This window comes from Salvia miltiorrhiza, chromosome 7 (assembly GCF_028751815.1).
Source record: "Salvia miltiorrhiza cultivar Shanhuang (shh) chromosome 7, IMPLAD_Smil_shh, whole genome shotgun sequence".
Taxonomy (NCBI): Eukaryota; Viridiplantae; Streptophyta; class Magnoliopsida; order Lamiales; family Lamiaceae; genus Salvia; species Salvia miltiorrhiza.
The window spans coordinates 42,188,694-42,212,715 of NC_080393.1; the positions used below are offsets into that span (position 1 = coordinate 42,188,694).

General features: G+C 38.1%; 2 protein-coding genes across 7 annotated transcripts; one reads left to right on the forward strand and one right to left on the reverse strand.

Moving 5' to 3' along the window:
- The first annotated feature begins 142 nt into the window (after positions 1 to 142).
- On the forward strand, positions 143 to 6,766 carry LOC130992853 (uncharacterized). Of its 4 annotated transcripts, none has more exons than XM_057917613.1 (11): positions 143 to 474; positions 1,341 to 1,452; positions 1,713 to 1,784; positions 2,034 to 2,108; positions 2,255 to 2,352; positions 2,809 to 3,049; positions 3,626 to 3,793; positions 4,471 to 4,783; positions 5,356 to 5,528; positions 5,600 to 5,661; positions 6,355 to 6,766. In XM_057917613.1, exons 1-11 carry the CDS (start codon positions 370 to 372, stop codon positions 6,487 to 6,489), a joined length of 1,554 nt encoding a protein of 517 aa, XP_057773596.1. In that variant the 5' UTR covers positions 143 to 369; the 3' UTR covers positions 6,490 to 6,766. The 4 variants fall into 4 exon arrangements, with proteins under 4 accessions (XP_057773596.1, XP_057773595.1, XP_057773593.1 ...); XM_057917610.1 differs by having other exon boundaries at positions 144 to 474; positions 1,341 to 1,554; XM_057917611.1 differs by having other exon boundaries at positions 144 to 474; positions 1,341 to 1,554; positions 6,361 to 6,766.
- Positions 6,556 to 9,595, reverse strand: LOC130992854 (protein ABIL2-like). 3 transcript variants are annotated; one of them, XM_057917617.1, is made up of 10 exons: positions 9,457 to 9,595; positions 8,785 to 8,935; positions 8,628 to 8,710; positions 8,407 to 8,557; positions 8,208 to 8,307; positions 8,026 to 8,109; positions 7,596 to 7,656; positions 7,434 to 7,522; positions 7,028 to 7,125; positions 6,556 to 6,918 (listed from the first exon to the last, which is right to left on the reverse strand). In XM_057917617.1, the coding sequence occupies exons 2-10, from the start codon at positions 8,869 to 8,871 to the stop codon at positions 6,736 to 6,738; spliced, it is 936 nt and encodes a 311-aa protein (XP_057773600.1). In that variant the 5' UTR covers positions 8,872 to 8,935; positions 9,457 to 9,595; the 3' UTR covers positions 6,556 to 6,735. The 3 variants fall into 3 exon arrangements, with proteins under 3 accessions (XP_057773600.1, XP_057773597.1, XP_057773599.1); XM_057917614.1 differs by lacking the exon at positions 9,457 to 9,595 and adding an exon at positions 9,044 to 9,288; XM_057917616.1 differs by lacking the exon at positions 9,457 to 9,595 and adding an exon at positions 9,010 to 9,262.
- Between the last annotated feature and the right edge of the window lie 14,427 nt (positions 9,596 to 24,022).

Sequence of the window (24,022 nt, forward strand, 5' to 3'; positions counted from 1 at the left end):
GCTGTAATCTCAACATTCGTCGTGAATATCTTCAACGGCACAATTACCGTATAAATTACTTATATAGTACAAAATTCTACAATTATTTGCAAAGTACAACACTAGTAGACTAGTAATAGTATCACAATTCACAAAACTACAAAACCCAATAGCCCATCGTTATTCATTGTTCATTGTTCTCGTCGAAAAGTAATGACAAATATTTGAGTTCCCGCCACTGCTAACAAGTAAACACCTCACCGCTGCCGAAGCTACCTCATTTTCCTCTCATTTCTTAATTTCCTCTCACGCCTCGTCCATTTGCGACTACTTTTCTCTCTCCTAAAGTTTCTGGTGGTCGATTCGCACAAGCACTAAATCGGCGTCGCAATGGAGGAAACTCAGCGGTGGAGCGTGACGTACACGAATCACGTTAAGCAGAAGCGGAAAGTCTATCACGACGGCTTTCTAACGGTTCAATCATCTCGCAATAAGGTTTTTCCTCATTTCTTCAATTCCTTCAGTTATGTGTCTGAGACGAGATCCTTTCGTGCGATAATTATCGTCTAAGTTTACGTATGTATTTCGCGATTTACGCTCCCGGAAGTTTATTTTATGCATATCATTATAATGCCGATCGGATTAGGGTGAGTGTTTGCTGATCTCAGCAAAAATTAGGTGATATTCTGATATTATGGTGCAAAATTCGTAGTTATTTTCTTTGATTGCATTTTGCCACAATTACTCTCCTCTCTTGCTCTGCGCCTGTGGTAGTAATTATATTTGTGAAAGAAGACAGTGTTGGAAATAGTCAATTAACGATGAGGAGAATTTAAATGCAACCTTCTAATCCATAATACCTGGTTAGGTGGCTTACCTTTCAACTTATGATTTATGTAACATAAACCATACAGTTTTTGCAAAAGACTGTTGCAATACTGAATATTTCTTCAGAAAAATTTAAAGCCATTAAACTTTTCTACCTTTCGATGTTTTAGTTAAAGTTTAATTATTAATATTACCACAGACACAGTAGCAGCTGCTTGTAAATGAAGTCCTGATGTTTAGAAGTTGTTTAATTCATCTTAACAACGAAAGGCAATGAGAGCCAGAGTTCCTCAATATGTAATATTTTCAACTAGGGTTATTTTTGAGCTAGTTAGCTATTTCCCTTTTCCAAATGACAGATGTGAGACCATAGTAGCCACATTACTGAAGAAAATTATTATCAAATTATAATCTCAGTTCCAGAAGTTTTAATTGGATTGTTTCAGCCATGAGAAGCATCAGTGTCATCTCTGTTTGGTTTATATAGGAAATGCTGTGTATAATTAGGTTTTGTTTTATGTCATCATGATCAGGTCATGTTGTATGATGAATGGGACAAGCTCTTGGAGACTAGGTTTGTGAAGAAAGATGATCTCATCTTATCTGGTGAAACGATCACATTTGGTTCTTACCTTGTCGATCTCGGTGAGCTATGTCAAGGCCATCAACCTATATCTAATTTGAATTCTCAAGATCAGGACAAGAAAGTTGAAACATCCAGTTCACATTACAGCTACAATTCCCAGAGTAATTTATAGACTTTATTGCCTTAATGTTTTGGTTCGTCTTCTTTTTCTGTGACCGTTGGTTTTCTATGAATAATGAAATTGTCTAAATTTGACGAAATCTATATTTTGCGTATTGCTGCATGCCAAATAACTGTAGACTTTTTGCTTCTGTTAAAGATAGGAAGCCTATGGTTGGGAAAAGAAAAGGACAAGTAGTTAACATAAGCCCATCACAGAAAATGATCAGAGGTTAGTTTAAATATCTCCATTATTTCATATCCAAATTTAGTTATTATCATAAATTTATCCACATAATTTTGCATTGGCTATATCAAGTTAAAAACAGCATAGATGGTAGTGGGAGGAGGCAGCAGCAAAGATGTGTATAACGCTTTTGATGACTAAATGCTTTCCTTATAGTGCATTGGGGCTGATATATGATTCCCTCCCGGCCTTTTCATAATTATTAACTGGACTTACAACCGGTGCTTATTTCAGATTTCAAGAAGAGTGAAGTGAATAAGTTTAGCTCCTCACCAAGTTGTATGAATATGACAAAACTCAGTACAAAAGGTAAGTTGCTTAACCATGCACTAGTATTATAAGGTCCATTTATTCTTTTGAGTTATCTAGTTATTCTTTTAGTTCTTCGAGAAGTCTGTGAGTTGTTGGTGGACATTAAATTAGAGAAGATTAACAGTTTCATTTCTTGTGTCAAGAATGGCAGGTCTTGTACACAACACAAATAACACAAAAGGCAAAGAAATTTCATGATGGCTTTCTACATCTCATAATTCATGGATCACAAGGGAGGCAGGTAATTATGGATCAAAATTCTACGATTCACTTCAACTTTTTTCTGTTTTCTCTTGTTTCCTCTTAGCTTCCAGTGTTTATTCTTTTGAAAATTATAGTTCTTCATATGCTTTGTGTATAAAGGAAGATGCAGAATTCTTATTTAGCTGACCTCTTATTAATACCCTACATTTGAATAAGATTTTTATATCCCCAATAATAATACTGAACTTTGGCAAGGTTAAGACATTTCTATGTTTCACCTGCTACATGCATGAAAAGAAAAGATATTTCTTGAGCTGCTGAATGAGACTGTTAACCCGTGTAGACCAAATTAGTTATCTAGCATATGATGAAGTCGCCATCTTAATGAAATATGACTCAGTTGCATTTCTTTTCCCTTGCTATCTTTCTTGTAGTTTGTTGTTATCAACCCTATTTAAACCAACCTAATGTGATTCTAAATTATTTACTTCAGGTTAAGTTGTATGACATTAACAGGAGACACTTAGATGGCAGATTTCTGAAAAAGGATGAAAAAGTTTGTTCTGGTGAATCACTAGTTTTGGATGGTCATTTAGTAGAGATTGGAGAGCAGGAAGAAGATCATAAGCCTCCAACTGACTTAAACATTCAAGGAAAAGGCTGCAAAGTAACTGGAAAAAGTGATGTCGTTGATTACCAAACCAAAATCCCGACTATTAAAAAATTTCCTGCGGGTATTTACCCTCTTTCGATGTTATAGCCCCGCTTTTGGAAAAAGTAGAATGCTATATCCATACATTTTTAATCTTCATGTTCTCTTTGTTTGTATTGGAGTTTGGCTCATTTCAATTTAGTAAACTCCCTACAATGTTTACATCCCAAAACTAGATACTGTAGCAGAGGATGAACAAATAGATCCAGTCACTGCAAGATGTCCTTTTTGGCTTTACCTTATAACTTATCCAATGGGAACTTATGCTTGGCATTGGCTGAATATCGTCTTTCCCACCATGCATCAAATTGGTTTCTTTAGTTGGATATTCTGTAATGAAGTTAAAATGGTCTATTGTGCAAATCTCAAACAGTGTTCTAAAGATTTTCTTGTCATTTACTTCAGCAATCTGAATATCTTTCTTTCGGATTTTGTGCAAGCACTTCAAATGCATTTTACAGCTGAAATAATGCTCAATTAGCAGTCCTTGCAGCCCCTCATCTTGTATAATCACTAGGAAATTTGCTATCTTCCTTCTCCAAATCTTATCTGATTTCTTATAGCTCTTCTCACAACTTATATTGTCTTGGGTATCAAGGAAAAACACTAGGTGGTACCTCTCAAGGGACATTTACTAAATTTAGTGATTCAAGCTACAAGTCTGAAAATGCCAAATTATGTGGACGAGATGCTGAGCCTAGTGATTCAAGCCACAAGTCTGAAAATGCCAAATTATGTGGAGGAGATGCTGAGCCTAGACGTTCTGGTAAGAGGTCTCTTGATTTGAAAGCACAACCATAGGAGCTCATACTCTTTCCTGAAAATGTACTTTCATCAGAAGATACCTTTGTTGTTTCCAGATATTAGCTTACTGTTGTGTTCGGCCCAGTAATTGAGTAAAACAATGAGCTTAACGTTTAGTCTGCCTTTTAGTTTCATATGAATTTTATTACTGGTATTGAAGGCAGCTAAAGGTTCTCTGGGAGATTGAGAAATTTGCTCTTAGTAATTTATCTTAAGCCAATTGCAACTTTATGTACTTGTCCTCTCTTGATACGAACATTGTTGAGCGATAAGCTGATTTCTGGTTTTAAAAAATGGTGCGCTTGGAAACTATAGCTCATCCACCTTCTTGATGAATCATCCATTCCAGTTTTGGATTATACAGAAAATACATCTGATACCTCCGTTATGTCATGGATATTAGTTTCTCATTTTATTTTATTTTCCACTGACAGACATGACATTATTAAAAGCTCTTATTAGTCTTGATATTAGATTTATAATAAAGAAATAGGATTTTCTTATTCCATTTTAGACCATTTATATCTTTTCTTGTTTATCTTTCTGCTATCCTAATTGTAGACTGAAAAGTGTGTGATTTTTTAATTTTTTTTTTTGGTTATGACTTTTTTTTTGTTTTGTTTTGTTTTATTATGACAGTCTGCGATATATTGTCCATTCTCAGACAATCAAGTGAGAGGAAGGTTGTCTCTGTGAATAAGCCTTTCACCAAGGACTGTGCTGAGTTATATCCTTCAAAGTCTCAGTCTGGTAACGATAATCATATAAAAAAATATGCTGAAGAATGCAGTGGAACTGCAAGACTGGAACTGAAACAAAAAGGGTCAGAGCATGATAGCATGATTAAGGTTATAAAATCTGAAGCTGTTGAAGTCGTAATAAAAACTGAAAAGCATGCGATTCCTGAAAATGGAAGAGTACGTCAAGCTAGATCTTCTAGCTTTCATCTCAGGTATGAATATGCATTCATTCTGCTGTATATCATGTAAAAAGAAGAATGCCTTACTCATGGAACATTTTGGTTTGGTTGAATCAAATGCTTTGTCTCTGGTTTCTGTAGCATCTTAGACTGGAGTGCTGCTTTTCTAGGAACTGAGAACATAAATTTCATCAAATTTTTGGGAAATAGAAAAAACAACAATCATGTTTGGAATGTATGAAGAGTTAAATGTTTATGTAGATGAGTCTCACAGAAGGAATAGTGGCGTTTCGGTTTCCTTTATTGAGATATTACATTAACTCCTTACAAGTAAATTGACTTTCTTCTCGAAAGTGAGTAATTCATGTAGCTTTCCTAAGGTCAAGAGTTCTGATATCAAATTAGCATTGATATACATATTAAACAATTCTGGAGATGCTTCCTGTTTGTTATATCCAAGATAGTACTGAATAGAGGATGGCTTAAAACGTCCAAGATTTCTTTTGCTCAGATGATGCAAACTTGTTTCCCGTTGACTCTGGCACACGTGCCTTATATTTAATTAATTTAGTTAAACTTTACTAAAGAAGCTTTCTTTATTACAGACCACAAACAGTGAACTTTAAATCTCCTCTCCATGATGTACGTTCTTCATCTATGGAGTCACATGCAGCAGCCGCTGCTGCAGTGAATGCTGATAGCCAAAGGGATGTCGTATCTGAATCTCTCACCAGAACATACGATAATCAAGAACTTGAAAACATATGTCCATGTGAAGGTGAGTTACTGCTATACATTCCCCGTCATTGGATTAATTGTTTATGATGGTTGGTTTCATTTATCATGCAGAGGTCGTAACTGAATCAAATGCTGCATTAGCAAATGGTTCGAGCTCCAGTAAATTACCTGAGGTGAAATTTCGAAACATCTTGATTTCAAGTTTAGTTGATTGAAACTTCAATGTTTTGGTGGTTTAACTGCTAACCTGCTAGTTAATTTTTATCATCTGAGATGGCTAGCTTTAATTATTTTGAACGTGTAGTTCTTTGTGCCCTTTCTGCATAGAGCTATTGAAGGGTTTTAGACTATGCGGCCAATGAAACCTTTAGCAAATTAGCTAGAAGGCCAACAAAAGTTAAAAAATAAAATAAAATACAAACAAAAGTTTGAAACAGAAAGTAGGTTTTACCCCGGAATGACTATTGATAAGGCATATAGACTATAGTAGTCTAACTCCTCCTGAGTATTCTAGTTTATTATTTTGTTATAATCTATATACTCCTTAGTTGTAGTACTTGCTTAATATTGTTGTACACAATTATTTATGGGGGCATTTGCTTTGGTGGATGACATAAATAAGATTGATTGGATTGGAAGATGATTAAATAATCCACTAAATTTTGAATAATAAATAATCATTCAATTGTGTTATTAGTTATCTATCACAGGCCGAATCATGCAAACCAAACTGACCAATAATTTCCTGCATGAGCACGAACTAATAAGTCTCTGTTGGTGCACTTTACTGATTCAATCGCCACCAAGCGCAGAAAATGCTCCCTACTTTGTGAATATGGTCAATAAAGATGTTTCTTCTTGCGTAGCTGCAGGAAGACAAGAAGGGAAGCAGTTCTAGATGCAACGTTGCTTCTACTACGTCTGCATCTCGTAATCTCAAAGAGACAAGTCTCAAGACCAAGGATATGGATGAGATCCCGAGTTTTGATCTTGGATTTTGAAGCTGCAAATTAGTTATTTTACCAGATTCTCGACACATTCCAAGAAATTCACTTCCTGATCAAACATTGACAGAAGAAACTCAATTCTTCTCTGCAAACTCTAAACCTGTTCAAGCAACATGCAATCAACTATCAACTAGCTACAGTGTAGCATAAGCAAGGAACCTTTTATTACAACCATAACTTTGAATTTATATAGCCGCCTTGAAAAGAAATGTATGGTGCCCAAAAGAGGATTCTATCTATCTATCTATACATCGTTTGCAGCTTATGATTCTCCTTTCTTGACCGGTGAGCATTAAGCAAAGCTTTGAACAGATTCTTACTTCTTTTGGCATAGGACTCTACAATCTGTCCTTCCCGCTTCGCATCAGCTGTTCTGTGCACTGACATAGCTCTTCGCGGCTCTGATGGACTCTGCCATTGCATCTACCAAAACTTTTTTACATTACTAACTATTTGAAATCCATAATGTTGTGATTAGAGAAATTGCAGGAAAAATGAATTTCCTGTTACGAACAAGTCATTCGTGGCTTACCTGTTGACTACTGTATAAGGGGGTAGGAGAGACTGATCTGTTAGCAGCCGATCCAGATCTCTTGAGGGGGAAACTAAGTGGTGAAACTGAACGGTTCCCTGCTTTACATGAAAAAGATGAATCTCATAAGACTCGCCTCCATTGTTAAAATGCTGGTATTAAGCGATTCAATTGAACCCTCACATCATGCATCGTTTTATCTACCAATTGTTATGGAATCAGAATGACATCTTGAATCAATCAAAGAAAGATCAGAAATAGTGGAGATGCTGATATGCAAAAATGGTTTAGGCCATTTCTCAGAACTGTTGAGTTTTTCAGCTCTAGCACTCATCCTCTTACTAGTTCTAGCATAGTAAAGCACTAACATCAGGAATTGCTTGCTGTTTAGCACATACACACTAACCCGTTTCTTTCTTAGACATGGCTCGCGTGAAAGAAAAGTGGGCAGAATTTTGAGATGATTCGTCTGAAGGAACCCTCGGGTATCCTTTTCTGCACAAGTAAGATTGTCGTGATGAATCTGAGGTGAAAAATGCAATGGGTTCCTCTTCGTGTCAGCTTGTACCTTGATAATGGTGGTTGAGGCTTTAGTCGTGCTGCTTGAAAAGCTCTAGCGGATGGATTATCTGGATGATGAAGAAGTCAGTTTACTGCCAATAGGTATGCTATAAGTTAAACATTCTGAGCAACTTGGTGTTTTCTTAGATGTAGTCCCTAATACTAATTATAATATGTTATTTTATCTCTGTTCTGTTTTAGAAAAAATGAAAAGCCAAATCCAATCTGATACAGTGACCTGGTCTTTGCCATACTTTGTTAGTGTCTACTGTCTAGAGCCATACCACATAAGATTAGTGCACATCTAGGAGCAGAAATTAACTACTCTGTTAGAATATATGATTTCACAACATAACATAAATACTATTTACTTGATTCTTTGGAATATACAAACAATTCATAAAGATGATATCCAAGAAGTCATGCTAACATCTAACCTTTCTTGGTATGATTGATATCATACTGGGGATGCAAGGGGCGATTTCTATACATAAACTTCGATTTCTCAATTTGGAAATACTCTGCAGCAGAAAAATGCTATCAAGCTGATGAAAAAACCTTCATGTTTATGTAAATTTTTACAAAACAAAAGCATGGATAAGAACATATAATTAATTGCCTGGAACAATATACTGTTTATGGTGCTTGGGAGCTTCTACCATCAACGAGTGTTGTGATACACCTCTCAAGTCCATGAATCCTTCAAACGTGCTTAGTTTCTACAACACAAAAAAATCTCTTAACTTTTGTTAAATTGAGTTGAATTAGGACTAATCAGAATTGAGTAATCTAATCGAAGTAATTTTAACAAAGTGTACCTGTTGAATGCAAGAAAACCTAATATTCGTGGCAGAGAATTCATTAGCCTTTTCATCCAAGAATTTGTTGAGTTTATCAGCTATAGACCCCAAATGGTCGACAGTGCTCACGAGAGCTTTGGTAACATAATCTTTCGACGATTCCATCACACTATATATACAAAATCAATGAAATGTCACAAACTTATGCAAGAGAGAAAACAAAGCACACAATATCATACAGTATTTGGTGATCATCTTTATCGTAGGAAGACTCAAAATACTCTGCTGCTGAATACAACTGATTCTTCAAAACTTTTAGATCCTGAAAAAATCCCAAAAAGAGTCGAGATTTCAAAAGAAAATCACTCACACTAATAGTTTGCTATTACAACAAACCTTTAAGCTTTCTGCAAACTGCAAACTACGCTGCATGAAGATTTCATCATAGTTGGAAGCCTTTTGAGGGGCGCTAATTGAACCCATTCCTCTCTCTCTCTCTAACAGCTTGCAGGCAGTAAACCAATTAGGAACGGCTGTGCGAAGCTACCTATATAAACAAGAACATGTAGGAAACCCATAAATAGACAAAGAAGCAAAAAGCTTTAATCAAAAACAAGTTACCGGTTATAAGGTGTTGAAGACATAAATTTCTTACTAATAATGAGTGTGCAGGATTGAATAGATGCCTTAAATGATGTGAGAGAAGAGCAGTTTAGTTGGCCGCAACAAATTAATATCATCAATTCAAATCATATCTTTAAAGATGGAAAAATGGGGCACATGTATTTGGAAAGTGGAAACTCAAGAGAGAGAAAAACGAATGATTACAACTGCACAAAGGGAATGGAGACTGACAGTGTCACCTAGTGTGGACTACAGGTTGGTGGTGGGCTTGCAAGAAATTTGAACATGAAAACCACAAATTCACTATTGTGAAAATGTAATTTTTTTTAAATATATATAAAAATAGCCCAAAAACAATATCATTAGGGATGGAGACATCTCAGTTCTCACCTCACAGTCCTAGTTCAAAAATGAATAATGGATTTCTAAATTCAAGATTCATACCATTCTAAGTTTGGATATAATCATTGCTTCATATTTGTCATCACCATGAAAACTAGGTATAGAGGTTTAGTGTGTATTTCAAGATTCAGTGTTTCGTTAGAGAGAATCCATCTCCATCACGTCTCTTTATTTGATGACACTTCTATTTCTATAGATAGCATTCAAATGGAAATTTTGATTGTAACGATTTATTTATTTATTTATTATTACTAAACATGTTATAAATGTTTCTGAATTGAAAATACAAGTGAAGAATTTACTGTTGGACATGTGAATATGGTATTGGATGTAGCTGGTTAATAATAGAGATACCTTTACTTTTAAGAAATTAAAAGTAAAGAAAAAATAAAAATATATAGGTATATCATGATTAAGAGATATTGATAAGAAATAAATGGCGCATGCAACCAAAATATGTGTACTTTGGTGTCAGCAAAAGCATTTTAGTTTGTCATATGCTACATTGCTTCATCACCTAATCTCTCAACTGTGCTAGAAAGCATGGCATCTTAATTAACTCTCATGCATCCTTGCTCTGCCTCATATTTTTGAACCAACATTCTATTTTGCCCCCTATTATCTATAATTGATACAAGCCACACACATATCATACGTATATCATATTAATAGGATATTAATTAGTGTTAATAGATAAAAGTGCCTCATTCGTTATTCATATTTTGAAAAATGCCCACCCTTATCATACAAAGCTATCCATGCCCTAAAAGACTAATATACCCTTAAGTGGGTCAACATCATCAGTAATCATTTCGGTCTTCTTACACAATCTTACACACTTGTGAGTTTCAATGCATTTTTTTACAATGATTTGTGATGTTGACCGAATTCATGGTTTTGAGTGCATACAATAATTGTTTTTACACTATATATATATATATATATATATATATATATATATGTGTGTGTGTGTGTGTGTGTGTGTTCATATCTTTAAATTGAAAATATTATCGATAAGGATACTAATTAACACTTAAACAATATAATTAAATTAAATTCAGCAAAATAGTAAAAATTAATATAAAAATACATATAGATAAAATAGAAAATTTTATGTCGATATAGCATCTATCCGGCCGGTGAAGTGGCCGGAAAAATGTGTCCGACCGGGTACATTTCAGGTAAACAATGATCCGGCCGGACACATTTTTCCTTGAAAATTACCGGCCGGACAGATTATATTTAGGAATAAAATATTCTATTTTATTCAATTTCATGAAAAAAGAAAAAACCTGTCAAGAAGCTAATAATATATATGCATGTGTATCTATCTTAAATTTTTTATTTTTTTTCCCTTTAATATCTTAATTTCAATACATATATTCTTTGAAATTATTTGTATATATATATATATATATATATATATATATATATATATCGTGTTAATCCATATCTTTAAATTTAAAATATATATATATGAGTATATATATATATATAGGGGGCCGCTCCAATGAGACCCCCTAATTTAGTGAGATCTAGGGCACGATCTGATGCATTTATTTTATCAATCCTATGGCTGATATTTTATCTGGAGGGTGATTTTTTTCGCAGGGTTCGAATCCTGGAGGGAGCAGAATATTTTAAATTTTGTTATTCATCAGTATATACTGCATTGTTCATCAGTATATACGGCCCTGTTCATCAGTATATATGTCTTATTCATTACGAATTTTTTAAATTTTATTTTTCATCAGTATATACATCTTGTTCATTAGATATACGTTTTGTTCATTAGTATTATATGTCTTATTCATTGTCCTAGTGTTTCACGAAAAATATGGGGTCTCACTGGAGCGCGCCCATATATATATATATATATATATATATATATATATATACTCAAAATCCGTCCCAATTATATCATGCTTGTTACCCAAAAAAATCATGCATGTTACCAAAAAAATTATGCAAGAACCGATACATAAAGGACAAAAAAATCTTTGTAAAAAATTTGATTCTCTTTTGATAGACATAAAGCCAATTGTATCGGCTTCAATCCCTTTTTTTCGTCCATATATCTTATCTATATATATATATATATTTACCTTCCTCTTTTTTTTTACTCACCAATATAACCGAGAGAGAGTTCAAAATTGAAGCACGGTCGGACACAAGTTTCTTCATCATCCATGGCATCTTCTTCACAGGTTTTGATTTTTATTTTTCATGAAATTGAATAGAATAGAATATTTTATGCTAAAAAACAATCTGTCCGGCCGGTGAAGTGGCCAGATAAATCTGTCCGGCCGAGTACATTGTTTAAATGAAACATACCGGCCGGACACAGTTTTTCGGGCACTTCACCGGCCGGACAGATCGTTTTTTAGCATGATATATTCCATTTTAATTAGTTGTATGTTTATATTAATTATTAGTAATTTACTGAATTTAATTTAATTATATTGTTTAAGTAATAATTATTGAATTATTATTGCTTTGTTTTGCTGGGTATTACATTGCATTATTTATGTTTTTTTTGTGCAATTGAATAAAATAAAATATTTTATGCCTACAGAGAAACTATTCGACCGGTACTATGCCCGGAATAATGTGTCCGGCCGGTATAATTTTTATCTGAAATGTACCCGGCCGGACACATTTTTTCGGGCACTTCACCGGCCGGACCGTTTCTCTATAGGCATAAAATACTTTATTGAATCTAGTTGTATGTTTATATTAATTATTAGTAATTTACGGAATTTAATTTAATTATATTGTTTAAGTAATAATTATTGAATTATTATTGCTTTGTTTTGCTGGGTATTACATTGCATTTTTTATGTTTTTTTTGTGCAATTGAATAAAATAAAGTATTTTATGCCTACAGAGAAACTATTCGACCGGTACTATGCCCGGAATAATGTGTCCGGCCGGTATAATTTTTATCTGAAATGTACCCGGCCGGACACATTTTTCCGGGCACTTCACCGGCCGGACCGTTTCTCTATAGGCATAAAATACTTTATTGAATCTAGTTGTATGTTTATATTAATTATTAGTAATTTACAGAATTTAATTTAATTATATTGTTTAAGTAATAATTATTGAATTATTATTGTTTTGTTTTGCTGGGTATTACATTGCATTTTTTTATGTTTTTTTTGTGCAATTGAATAAAATAAAGTATTTTATGCCTACAGAGAAACTATCCGACCGGTACTATGCCCGGAATAATGTGTCCGGCCGGTATAATTTCTATCTGAAATGTACCCGGCCGGACACATTTTTTCGGGCACTTCACCGGCCGGACCGTTTCTCTATAGGCATAAAATACTTTATTGAATCTAGTTGTATGTTTATATTAATTATTAGTAATTTACTGAATTTAATTTAATTATACTCCCTCCGTCCGCCAAGATTATGTCACAATTACTATATCGGGCGTCCGCCAAGATTATGTCACTTTCCTTTTATGGCAATGGTCCCACTATCCTCTTTAATATTTTATCCTTACTAACACTCTTTATTTACAAAAAAATCACTCAAAATTCAATCTCAACCACTCATCTCATAAAGTGGTGGGACCCTTTCTCCACTATATCAAAATCATCACCAATTTTATTAAATCCCGTGCCCAAGCAAATTGCCATAATCTTGGCGGACGGAGGGAGTATTGTTTAAGTAATAACTATTGAATTATTATTGCTTTGTTCTGCTGGGTATTACATTGCTTTTTTTATGTTTTTTTTGTGCAATTGAATAAAATAAAATATTCTATGCCTATATAGTGACTGCATATTAAACTCATCGAGAATTAGTATTGCTTTATGAAATTATATACATGAGATGTGAGATGTTAGTTTGTGCATTTTGATCTAGATGAGTTTCGAATTAGGCATTTTATGTATTTTTCTATTTGTATTATTTTTTAATATTTTACTGAATTTAATATGGTTTTCATTTTGTAAATGAATAGGCGAATGTCCCATATCTTCGTCCCGACACTATTGACTAGACGGAGGTTGCTATCAGCACATACTATAGGGATTCTGCTTTTCCAGAGCTGGTTGAAACTTTAAATGTGGTCTGCAATGAGTGCAATGAAGGGTTATTGGGAAGATTTAGAGCATCATGTTTTGGGCATTTCACTGATTGGAGGCCCGGCCCGAAGAGCAATAGAGCATTGCACCAGATTGTATCGAGGCAGATTGTGTCAGAAGCCGATGAGATGTGCTTCTTTCTGTGCGGAGCACGAGTAAGATTTTCCCCCGCGGACTACGCATTAGTGACTGGGCTCAATTTCGGGGGATCGAGATTCGATGCGCCATTACAGCACGACTGCAGTCGCGTGGAGGCATACCGACGATTCTGCGGTGGGCGAACCATGACCATACAGGCGCTCATTAAATGCGTGTGCGATTTGGATCATCGAGTGGATGATGAGGATGGGAGCCTGTACCTTCGTACTGTCCTCGTGTGTGTGGCTCACACCCTTGTTCTTGGGTTGGATGCGCGGGTACAGCCGTGGCTTTGGGTGTTGGTGGATGATCTGGCTGCATTTGATAGATTCTCTTGGGGTGCGTATTTGTATAAGATGTTATGCCATTATACGACAGATATAGGAACCAGCGAGAAGTATCACTTCTACGGTCCTTCGTGGGCTTTATATGTCTGGGCATTGGAGCGCGTCCCGGGCTTCGGACAGATGGTCGCAGCATCTAGCGGTGATCCGACAGCGCACCCTCGATGTTTGAGATGGAATTTCAGGGGTAAGCCCCGGCTTCACGGTTTGCGCGATCTATTTGAGGGACAGGTAATCAGTTATTTCAGATTTAGTGTTTCACCGTTACTGGTTTTATTTATGTTCTAAGATGTTATCTATGTTGGTTTCTAGGGTGGTGTCCTGCCCCTGGAGCCTGATGGGCACGATCTGTCGAGTCACTACTTCATATCAGCGCTGACACCGGGCGAACTCTCGGTGAGCTTCAGGGCCCCCGATAACCCATTAGCTCGGGGTGTCCAATTTCCACAGCACACCAGAGCTGGTGTTGTGGAGGAGCGCGGGGACGAGGAGGATGTACCTAGACAACCTCGTATGACTCGCAGTCAGAGTGTTCGAGGCCCTGTGAGGGATGCTCGACCCCACGAGTCGGCTCATCATTCAGTAGATCTGGGAAAGCGCCCAGCGCCGCATACTTCTTCATCGTCGAGCGGATCTCGGCCTGTATCCAGTCCCAGCGAGGGTAAGGTGGACCGTAAATGGGTCAAGAAGACGATCCGTCAGGAGATCAAGAAGTTCTTCGGCAAATTCATGGATAAACTTCAGGGCAAGGGTGATGAGCCTAGGTTTGTGCTCTGTTTTTGTGTTTGTTTTAAGTCTAGATCGAGTCTTTTTCCTTGTGTTTGTGTCGTTTGGTCGCCTGGGAGGGCGTAGTTCAATGGCAGGACCAGCTTGCGGGAAAGAGGCCAAAATGCCAGAGAAGCGAAGTGCCAGAGGATTCAAAATGCCAGAGAAATCAAGTTGCCAGCGGAATCAAAGTGCCAGAGCAGCGAAGTCGACTTTGTCAGAGAAATCATCCGAGCAGCGGAATAAGCTAAAGCAGAAGAATCCTCCGAGCACTCCAGGGGTCGAAAGTGCTGTCACTTCTCGTGAAAGAGGTATGCGCCGGAAGCAAAGGGGAGTTGGAGGCAAAACCACCCCTTATGCCCATAAGTACCGCACGGGAGCTGGCAGGCAAGAGAAAGAAGGCAGGGGAAGAAGACGGAGGCACAACAGACGGGCGAGGAAGGATTGCAAGTAGGAGTCCGAAAAGGGCGGAAGGCGGCAGCTATCCAAAAGAGACCGATAAGGCCAAACCACCGCCTTATCCAAAAGGAAACATATCTTCATGAAGATTAGGTCTGAAAAAGGATAAGTATCTCCATGCTTGCATGGATCCGGCCGCACGTCATGGGTTGGGCCTTGTTGCCCTAGTTACTCCTATAAATACCCGACGAGCTTCTCAAGCCAAGGGTGCTGAAATTCCGTTCTGTTGTGCATTGTTTGAGAGTTGAAGCTAGCCCAGGCTGTGGGCATAACCTAGTACTTTCAGTTTTATGTTTTGCACGGCACTTTCGGCCGTAAGTACTTCTACTTTCGTTTAAGTAATTTCAATCCCAGTTATGTTTTTCTTTATATCTTTTGCTTATGTTATTTACGTTGTGGTTGGCTTTTATATTCTGATTTGGGCAAGATGATCTAAGCATGAATGAATAAACTCGAGAGGTCTAATTTGAGCATAACTACTTTATGAGCATATTCCCGATACACTAGGTTTGATTCCAGAAAGGTTGTAACAACTTGGTTAATTAATTGATCGCTAGTTAACTAGGAAGTTCTGACCACAAGTAATAATTTGGGCATAAGGCGAGTTGCCTGACTCATCCTAAAAACACCTAGCGGATGGACTCGAATTTATACGAGGTCGTCCTAGGGTGGTAAGGTGACTCAAGTCGTCTCACAAGGAAGACTTAGCAGGGCTCTAATCGTATTGCTCACAAGAAACTTAAAAGAAATCTAAACACTCTAATCGGGTAATTGGGTCTGACACTTTCTCTCCGATTAACTAATGCGTAATTAAAATAAGCATATAAAGTTAACTAGGCAAAAGATAGGAAGCCAATAAGAACGCAAGAAGGCAAACAAGCTAGGGTTCTAAACTAGCAATCTAGAAAGCAATCATCAATTCAACACCAATAACAACGATTATCTAGACGAATTAACATATTAACATTTAATCAAAGGAATGTTAAGCAAACACACACAATCAAAGAGAATTCCGCAAGCAACTCAACGACGAACTAACTAGAACATGGCTTTTGAACATTAACGAAATCAACTAGAGTTTCCAACTCCAACACTAAACTAAACGATCATAAACTTGTAAACATCAAAGATTAATAACTACCTAGGCAAGAAACTCAATCAAGCATAAGATTCTAATGCAAAGAAAATCTTAATCTCCATAAAAAGAAATATCTAAACCTTCAACAACAAAAAGGGAAAAACGTAAGCAATAGCAACGAACTACGAATCACGTAGATTATCTAAACTCAACGACAATAATCTCCAATCATCACATCCATCAAAAGTATAAAACAACGATTCAATTAACCAAAGGATTCATATAATCCAAAATTATCTAAACTCAACAATAATAATCTCCAATCATCACATTCATCAAAGCATAAAACACAAAACTTAATTAACCAAAAGATTCATATAACCAAGAGAATATAGAATCAACAACAATGATCTTCAATCATCATAATCATCAAAGACAAGAAACAAAAGATTCAATAACCAAAGGATTCATAAAACAAAGAGAATCAAAAGGAGTTCTTACAAAACGTAGCAATCCAAGGAAATCCAATCCGATGAAATGTTAATTGACATCCAAAGCAATCCAATGAATCCACAATCGAAAGTAATTGATTTGAAACTCTAAAAACCCAAGGAAAAATGTGGAAATCGCCTCTAGAGGCTGCTGGGTTCGAAGATGAATAATAAAACCCTAAAAATGGGTTTTTATACGAAAATCCGTAACTCCCGGAATTGAACAGACACGGCGGCGGCCGTGAGACGGCGGCGCCGTGGACGGCGGCCGCCGTGAGACGGCGCCGCCGTGATGGCCTTTCGCAGAATCTCCAAAAACATGCACGGCTCGCGCCGTGGGGCTGCGGCGCCGTCTAGACGGCGGCCGCCGTGGGACGGCGGCGCCGTATACGGCGGCGGCCGTGGGACGGCGGCGGCCGTGAGCTTTTCCTCCGAAACTGCTCCAAACGATGTCAACACGCGCGGTAACTCCTAATTCCTGCATACGACAGTAGCATACCCAAAAGATCATCGAGCACGTGAAATAGAAGGTAAAAGTCATGAAAACACGCTCGTAAGCACAGCAGAACATACGCAAAAACTGCCCAAATACGAGGTAAACATTGCCATCGACATCCAAAATAGTACAACTGGTGTTGGAGCCGTGACTGCTGTGAAATATCGGTGTAAGAGTCAAGTGGGTTTATCTAGTTCTTAAAGCATTCTGGGCAAAGCACAACTAGCGATAGGCCATCGCAGAGAGTGTGGAAGTTGTCCGGGGCAGTTGATTTCCATTAGCTGACCCTTTTAAGGGATCATAAACTGAAAGGATAGATTGGGCAAGGGGTTTGTTGTGTGCGTGACAAGTGACAATAGGGGCACAAAAATTCTTATGCCTATAACCACTGGTATGCAAATATAGTAATAAATCTTTGCACTAATGATCGAGTGTAAATTCATGTTTAGTGATTCGAACCCAAGTCAGAATTATTTTGTTATTTGATTTATCTACTTTGTTATTTCAGTTTAGGTTGGATACCCGTTCTGCCCATAACCACGTTTTGGTCAGAACACTGCAGAAAACAAAACCCTTTTAGTGACACCCTTACAGGAGAAGTTACTGCTCAGTTCCCTGTGGATTCGACTCTGGACTTACCACTAGCTAGTCTAGTTGTGGGCATATGATATTTTATTTGCACAAAGCTCAAACGACAGCTTCGTCAAAGGGCAAGGGCAAAAAGGATAGGTGCAAGAAGAGCAAACATTTTCGAGGGTCTGACTCCCCTGATGATGACCAGCGACAGTCCCCTGATGATTACCAGCGACGGTCTCCTCCAAAGCACAGAGCCGATCCCAGTGCTTCAGGGCCTGACGCTTCAGGGCCAAGCGTTTCACGTCCCTGCGACGATGACCCCCACGATGAGGAACCACGCCATCTAGAGACCCAGCATTATGCTGCACGCCCTTTAGATTATGATTCTCGCCCAGCAGAGACTCGGGATTACAACGAGCTGTGGCAGGCCATTATACAATCTGGTCAGAGCGACTACACACCGGCCCAGCAGAATTTTGACTGGTCGACCTATGTCTACCCTCATGCCACTTCCCCATTCCTGCGACCGCAGTATAGGACAGAGCCCCCGATATACTTTGCTGAGCCGCTCACTTCTGTTGCACCATATGAGTGGGGACTGTCTAGTTCTGCAGGGTCGGCTCAGACGGAGGAGCCTGAGCCATAGGCAGAGCAGCCCCAGGTAGAGCAGCCACCGCGTCGCAGCCAGAGGGTGAGGCGTCCGTCTAACTTTCAGAGATCGCCTTGGGTTAATAGCCGAGAGCCACGTCCAGTGACACAACACTGCAGTGACCATTATGAGAAGTGGATTGCTAGATGTCGAGCGAGTAGGGGTGGTGAGGTGTATGTCAAGGCCAGTGGTGGTGTGTGGGAGTACGACGACTTCGCGTGGGTGGAGAATGTCAGCTAGGAATTCACAACTGGGGTAAATAATCTATTGATTTTAACATTGTTAAATTATTTTCTACTGACTTTCTGATTTTAACTTTGTTGCAGGATATTGACTTGTATTTTTTGACCTTGAGAAATAGACTTAGAGATTCCCTGGATTTACTTGATGACGTAAATATGAATAACACAGTCATAGTAGAAACGGATTGGGTTGTAAGTAAACTTTCATTATTTATATGTTTTCATTGGTGCGGATATAAATTATTAATTACTTATTTGATCTGTAGATATACCTCAAGAAAGAGTGGGACGCTCTATTGGTGAAGTGGGTAGGAAGTGAGTTCAGCCCCAGGGAGTATCATGTATTGACGCATACATCAATAGCTGATGGTTGGGAGCCTGAGATAGACTGGATCTCCGCTGTACGTGGAAAAGCACTTCCGGGCCATGAACTTGCTCCTGGTCAAACCGGATGGATGAATGCCACACAGGTAATGATTAAAGATATATTAAATAATTATTTGTCATTAATCATTTGTGCTTTATCGTTGTTTCTTATCAATTCATTGTGGTTTGTCATAGGTTCTCATGCCAGTCATAATTGGCCACCATTTTATCCTATGTCAGATTCGGTTAGGAGAAGCCGTTTGCGAGGTCTATGACCCAATATTCCACAATCTTAGTGCTCAACATCAAAGTGCTCGATATAGTGAACTACTACCTATACTGAGATTGTTGCCAGTTGTCCTTCAGTTGTCGAGGTGGCTAGACGACACATCCATTGATTCGACAGTGGCAAAGGAGAGGTGGCCAGTTATGACGGCGGAGTTTGCTCCAGCGGAGGTTCAGTTTCAGCAGCAGGACGCTGTCAGCTGCAGGCCTTTCATCTGCATGTATGCTGAACGACTGATATCTGGCTCTCCATCCATTGAGTGGGGTAATAGCAACGTTAGGGCATATAGGAGCAAGATTGCTAGATCTATATTTTCGTTGTGTGAAACTTGGAAGGCCCGATGCACTAGACTTGGTTTTACATAGTATTGTATACTGTTGCATTCATGTGTGGTTTATTTAGTTATTCAACGAACTTTATTTCCAATTAATCATTTCAGCTTATCGAATAATAAGATAATTCAATCAATATCATTAACTGTTACAACACACAAATATAAACCACTACTCCCTAGGCTCAGTCGCCCTGCCAGCGCACGTTCTCTTGCTGTGTCCTTCTTCATGGCAGATGCTGCACTTCTTTGGTTTACGACGCCTGATACTAGAAGACTCATCTGCTTGTGTGCTGCTGCCTTCACCACCACCTCGATGTCTACCTTCTTTTGGGCGCCCCGATTGACCTTTTACAATCAGAGGTAATACAACCTGCTCAGCGATGTGCTCGGGAACCAACCACTAGTGTCTCGGCGGGAGATTATTTACTTCGTCAGAGTAAGTGTCGATAAGAAATTCATTCGTGTAGTACGAGTCTACATACTCCGCGATCGTATCACCGGCCTCACTATAAAAACAAACTCCGACAGTAATCAATATAACGAACATTAGAACATATTTACATTTCAATGAACCCGCCTTAGAAATAATGCTCGTACCTTATTGCAGCGATTGAATGAGAACGGGGCAGTTGGTCTAGCTGAAATACTCGACATTCGTATTTTTTCTTCTCCTGATCCACCTTAAAGCTTCTGTCAGCAGTTTGCACCTTATACTTCATGCCACTCAACCTTTGTGCAGTGTATCGACGACTTTTTTGGACTTCAATAGCTACCCTTTTACCGGCCTCAGCAGTCAAGACTTCCTCATTTTGTTGTGCAGCCCTTAGTCGCTCGCTGAACCATTTCTCAATAACAAGTCTGATTGCCTCTAACATCGAGCAGATAGGAAGTCTTCTTGCCCACAACAATCTGGAATTAAAAGCTTCAGCAGCATTTGATGTCATAAAACTATAGCGTTGCACAGGCATAGGACACATCGAACGAGCCCACTTTTTCGGCCCAATCCCCATTAGTTTATCGTACGCGGCTTTCTTCATAACCTTCAGGGCGTTCATAGCCCTAGTGAAGTCGGACTTCTCGTACGCAAATACAGCTTGTCGATACACCTCTACCACTGCCTTACCGTAATGCTTCAGGTTATTTTGCAAATGGTAGTAGCATAGGCCGTGGGTGGCATTTGGTAACTCATTCCTGATAGCATTGGCAATGGAGATATGTTGATCAGAGACAATCAAAAGTGGATTGGCTTGGCCATAAACACGTCGAATGTGCGACATGAAATACATCCACGATTCATCGTTCTCTTTCGGGCCAACACCATACGCGAGTGGGAATAAACTCTCGTTACCGTCCTTCGTCACTGCAACAAACAAAATACCCCTATTCTTGCCCTTCAAGTGTGTGCCATCGACGACAATCACTGGCCGTAAGCTGAAAATGAAACAGCTAGCCGAAGCTGCAAGAGCAACAAATAAGTGTTTGAATCGGCCATCATCATCAACTTCCCACTCCACCATCGAACCGGGATTGGATTGTCTCAACATGTATAAGTACTTGGGCAGCATCTCGAAGGACTGATCATGTCGACCATAAACCATCTCAGTCGCTCGATTACGGGCTTGCAATGCAACATCGTACTTGATCTGTAAGCCAAACTCACGTCGCAGCTCCAGCTGGATGGCCTTCGGCTTCAAGATCTCGCAATCGTCGTGTATTTTCTGTGCTAAATATGCTGCAACGACTTTTGCAGGGGCCTTTATTCGCGCTACGCGCCCTAGATCACCGTCGCATGAGTGCTCATTGGTGAACTTATACACTTCCCAAATGGCTCCATCTTGAGACGATGCATGGAGCTTGAAGGGGCACGTATCTGAATGCTTGCATTTGAAGTAAATTCGTCTGCTGTCTGATTTGGTGACAGAAAATTCCTTGCCCTGCTTCATGTTCCACACACCGATTGCAACGATCAGATCATCTTTGCTATTGAAATACATATTCTTTGACAACTCCCGAGGCAGTAGCTGATAATCTTCAATATCCACAAGTGCCGCTGCAGCGTCCAACGGGATAACCGAAACTAACCAATTAGTTAGTTCATCTGCTCCAGGAACCTGTTCGTCATCATCGTCATCGATCTGCAAATTCTGCCAACCCACATATTCAATCCCCGCCCTTCTCACGTTCTCTAGCTCCGACAAGTCTTCAGAGGCGGTTGTATCAGTCTCGGCTTCAGACGATGGAACATAATCTTCATCTACATTACCAGCATTCTCCACAAACTGAGGCTCGTCTGTATATTGATCATCAGCTGGACCCCAACAACGATCAGTTGTTAGGTGATCGTAATTGTACGGATTTGGCTCATCCCATGTAGGCCAACCCGTTGACAGATCATTACCCCAAGTGATCGACGGTTCACCAATTTCTTGCGCCGGTGAATCTCCGGCTGATAGGTTTAAATAAGCATATCTTTGGATTCCTTCCAATCCGTCCCCACCTTCGAATGTTGCACTAGATTCACCTCCATACCCGGAAGATTGAGGGAGATCGAAAGAAGGAACATACACTCCTCCACTATAATCGTCTTCGACAACATAAATCTCAGGAAAATGTGGCTGGGACACCAGCAACTGAAGCAAATCATTTTCATCGGCAAGAAGATTTTTACTGTATACCCTGCCATTTAATCCCTTCGTCAAATAATACAAGCTGTAATTAGTGCTCAATTAATTCTCCAACATCAGGTGATTTATCATGTACACCGTATTGGCCATTGTGTCTCCGAAAATATGCAAACTCTTAGAAGAGCCGCCGATGTACTCATAACCATTGAAGGCACCTCCATAATTAACCACAAAGTATCTCCCATATTCATTCATCTATAGAAAAAATAATAAATAAATAAATATATGATGTAAAGGGAATAAAATGTAAAAATACAACATATAACATGTTAATACACTCGAAAAATATCTGTCCGCCCGGGGAAGTTTCCGAGAAAATGTGTCCGGCCGTGTATTACATAATATATAATTACACACGGCCGGACACATTTTCAAGGACACTTGTCCGGGCGGACACATGATTTTCGAGCATATTAACATGAGTTATGTAGCAATATATATGTATAGAACTAAAATGTAAGTAATAATTACTAATTAATACTTTAAAACATGATAGAATGTGCTCTAATTCACATGTATTTCCTTCAAACGTAGCTTTAAATCATAATATGCTATAATATGCTAATAATTCACATAAGCATATAGGATCAAACAAAACATTGAAAATAAACAATAACCAACTTAAATTACATTTCAAACGTAAAATGACATACCTTTAAACGTTCGGATGAGAGAATTCACAAATAATAGCTTCACCACTTGGAAAATATTATAAACAAATATAATAGCTATTGAGTTTGAGTGTTTTTTCACTTTGAGTGTTCGGATGAGAGAATTTCTATCGGATGAGAGAATTCACTCATATATAAACAAAGATTCCTTCATTTCACGTGAATTTCAATGAAATTAGAGTGTTTGACATGAATACTTTACTGACAAGGCTATTTCACATCATATTTGTCGTTTATCATCAATTTAAAAAAAAAAATATGTCCATTAATTGAAGGCTAATTAATCGATGGAATATAAATACTAAAAATTAACACAATCAATATTAGCACTCAAAACACATAATGGAACCAAAAAAACATCTGTCCGACCGGAACAAATATGTGTCCGACCGGTAAAACCTTGTGTCCGGTCGGACACTTGTTTTTTTCCGGTCGGACACATTTTTTTTTGTTCCAACGTGTGTTTTGAGTGCTAATATCGATTGTGTTAATTTTTAGTATTTATTTTTCATTGATTAATTAGCCTACGATTTACTTCTAAAACCTTCGATTTTAATTCAAAAATAAATAAATATTATTTTTTGTTTCAGTCTTTCACTTGTTCCAACAATAATTTGACCGATTTCAATCTTTAATTCATGACGTTGATGTTTTTCTTACACTTTAACAACTTTTGTAAGGCTTTGTCATAGATGTGTAAGAACTTTTGTGGGTAACAATGCACAACCATCACATTCAAAGGGCATTTTCGGTTCTTCACACAATTAGGGCATGGATTGCTTTACATAGTAAGAGAGGACATTTTTCAAATTTTGCATAAGAGAATGGGCATTTTAAATTTCGCCTCTATTAATTATGTACAATATTTTGTCTTATTATTTTTTATATGAGAAATGGAATATAATTTTCAGTAGAGTAATCATGGTTGC

What these genes read in the sequence shown, in the direction of transcription:
- LOC130992853 (XM_057917610.1), top strand. Translation starts at nt 370, where the DNA reads ATGGAGGAAACTCAGCGGTGGAGCGTGACGTACACGAATCACGTTAAG. An exon ending in TGCTGAGCCTAGACGTTCTG is followed by an intron (nt 3,794 to 4,470) that starts GTAAGAGGTCTC and finishes TTATTATGACAG; the next exon opens with TCTGCGATATATTGTCCATT. An exon ending in TCTTCTAGCTTTCATCTCAG is followed by an intron (nt 4,784 to 5,355) that starts GTATGAATATGC and finishes TCTTTATTACAG; the next exon opens with ACCACAAACAGTGAACTTTA.
- LOC130992854 (XM_057917617.1), bottom strand. Translation starts at nt 8,871, where the DNA reads ATGGGTTCAATTAGCGCCCCTCAAAAGGCTTCCAACTATGATGAAATC. An exon ending in AGTTTGCAGAAAGCTTAAAG is followed by an intron (nt 8,711 to 8,784) that starts GTTTGTTGTAAT and finishes GGATTTTTTCAG; the next exon opens with GATCTAAAAGTTTTGAAGAA. An exon ending in TATCAATCATACCAAGAAAG is followed by an intron (nt 7,657 to 8,025) that starts GTTAGATGTTAG and finishes TTCATCATCCAG; the next exon opens with ATAATCCATCCGCTAGAGCT.